Source organism: Eimeria necatrix, genomic scaffold (assembly GCF_000499385.1).
Source record: "Eimeria necatrix Houghton genomic scaffold, Enh_scaff621, whole genome shotgun sequence".
NCBI classification, from domain to species: Eukaryota; Apicomplexa; class Conoidasida; order Eucoccidiorida; family Eimeriidae; genus Eimeria; species Eimeria necatrix.
In genome coordinates, this window is record NW_013651708.1 from 1 (window position 1) to 1,167 (window position 1,167).

A 1,167-nucleotide genomic window follows, 5' to 3' on the forward strand; every position below is an offset into this window, starting at 1 on the left:
GTTTCCCCTTTCGAAATCATGATTGGGGAGAATCCCTTAACCGCGGCGGACCTAGACATTGTTGGTGCTTTGGCTCCTACGCTCACTCCCCCTATGACGAAACTCTTCCGGCAGCTCTGCGATCGCGCACGGAGTCACATCCTCCAGGCAAAGTGGCGTCAGAAATACTACGCTGACTCCCGCCGCAGGGCTGTGGAATATAAGGTGGGCGACCAAGTCTGGCTTAGTGGCAAACACTTACCTGCTCTTAACCATTGTTCTAAGTTTGAACTCAGATACCGGGGGCCCTTCACAGTGACTGAACGCATTGGCACGGTCGCTTACCGTCTTGCTTTGCCCCCCACCTACGAGGGACACAATGTTTTCCATGTTTCACAATTGGTCCCACATCATCCCCGCGATCCCGCTTTAGTTCCACGCGAAGCTCCAGTGGGCTGGCCACCAACACGCGATGACGCCGGCAACCCTACAGACCAGTATCTTGTCGACTAAATCGTGGACCAAAGAGGGACTGGAGAGGAGGCGCAATATCTTGTTAAGTGGAGGGGTGCCCCCGAGGAACGGGCCACATGGGAACCCGCTCACCATTTGGCAGGATGTCCCGCCTTACTTCGGGCGTGGCGACGCCGCCAGCGCAAACGCCATCCGTCCTGACGACGTTCTACTTCTTCTTCTTCTTCCCTTCCCGCTGCTCTCCCCCTTTATCTTCATACACGTTGGCCGCCCGTTCTCGTCCTGGAAAGGAGGGGAAAGGGTGCAGGAGCACCTTACAATCCAAGACTCTACCAGCTGCTTACGTTCTAGGAACTAACGACGCCAGCATCAGGCTAAGGGAGGGCTGGACGACTACTAGGGGACTACAGGACGTCCGAAGACACCGACCTCTACGAGTAGAGGGGCTGGGTAAGGAGTAAGAGTGGTCGGAGAACGATTCCGCACCTGCCGAGATCCGTGAAGACCTATTCCTAGTCAGAGAAGGTCGGCCGATTTGACGTGCTAGCCAATGGCATACAGCCCCTGACATGCGGGACGTCCCGAGATTGTCGTGAAGCGGGATGAACGGAGAGAATGAGCAGAAGAGAAAGGCCGGAACCAAAAAAAAAACCGACAAGCGGTTTCGGCTCGTTAGCAGGGGGGAAGTTGTAGTGCCTGGCACTACAATTGACC

At 55.8% G+C, this 1,167-nt stretch overlaps 1 protein-coding gene across 1 annotated transcript; it reads left to right on the plus strand.

Moving 5' to 3' along the window:
* Position 1: 1 nt before the first annotated feature.
* On the plus strand, positions 2–492 carry ENH_00067070 (hypothetical protein; the record flags this gene model as incomplete). Its single annotated transcript, XM_013577359.1, has 1 exon — positions 2–492. A coding segment is annotated over one exon (491 nt), but the record flags the coding sequence as incomplete, so codon positions are not given.
* Positions 493–1,167: the final 675 nt, after the last annotated feature.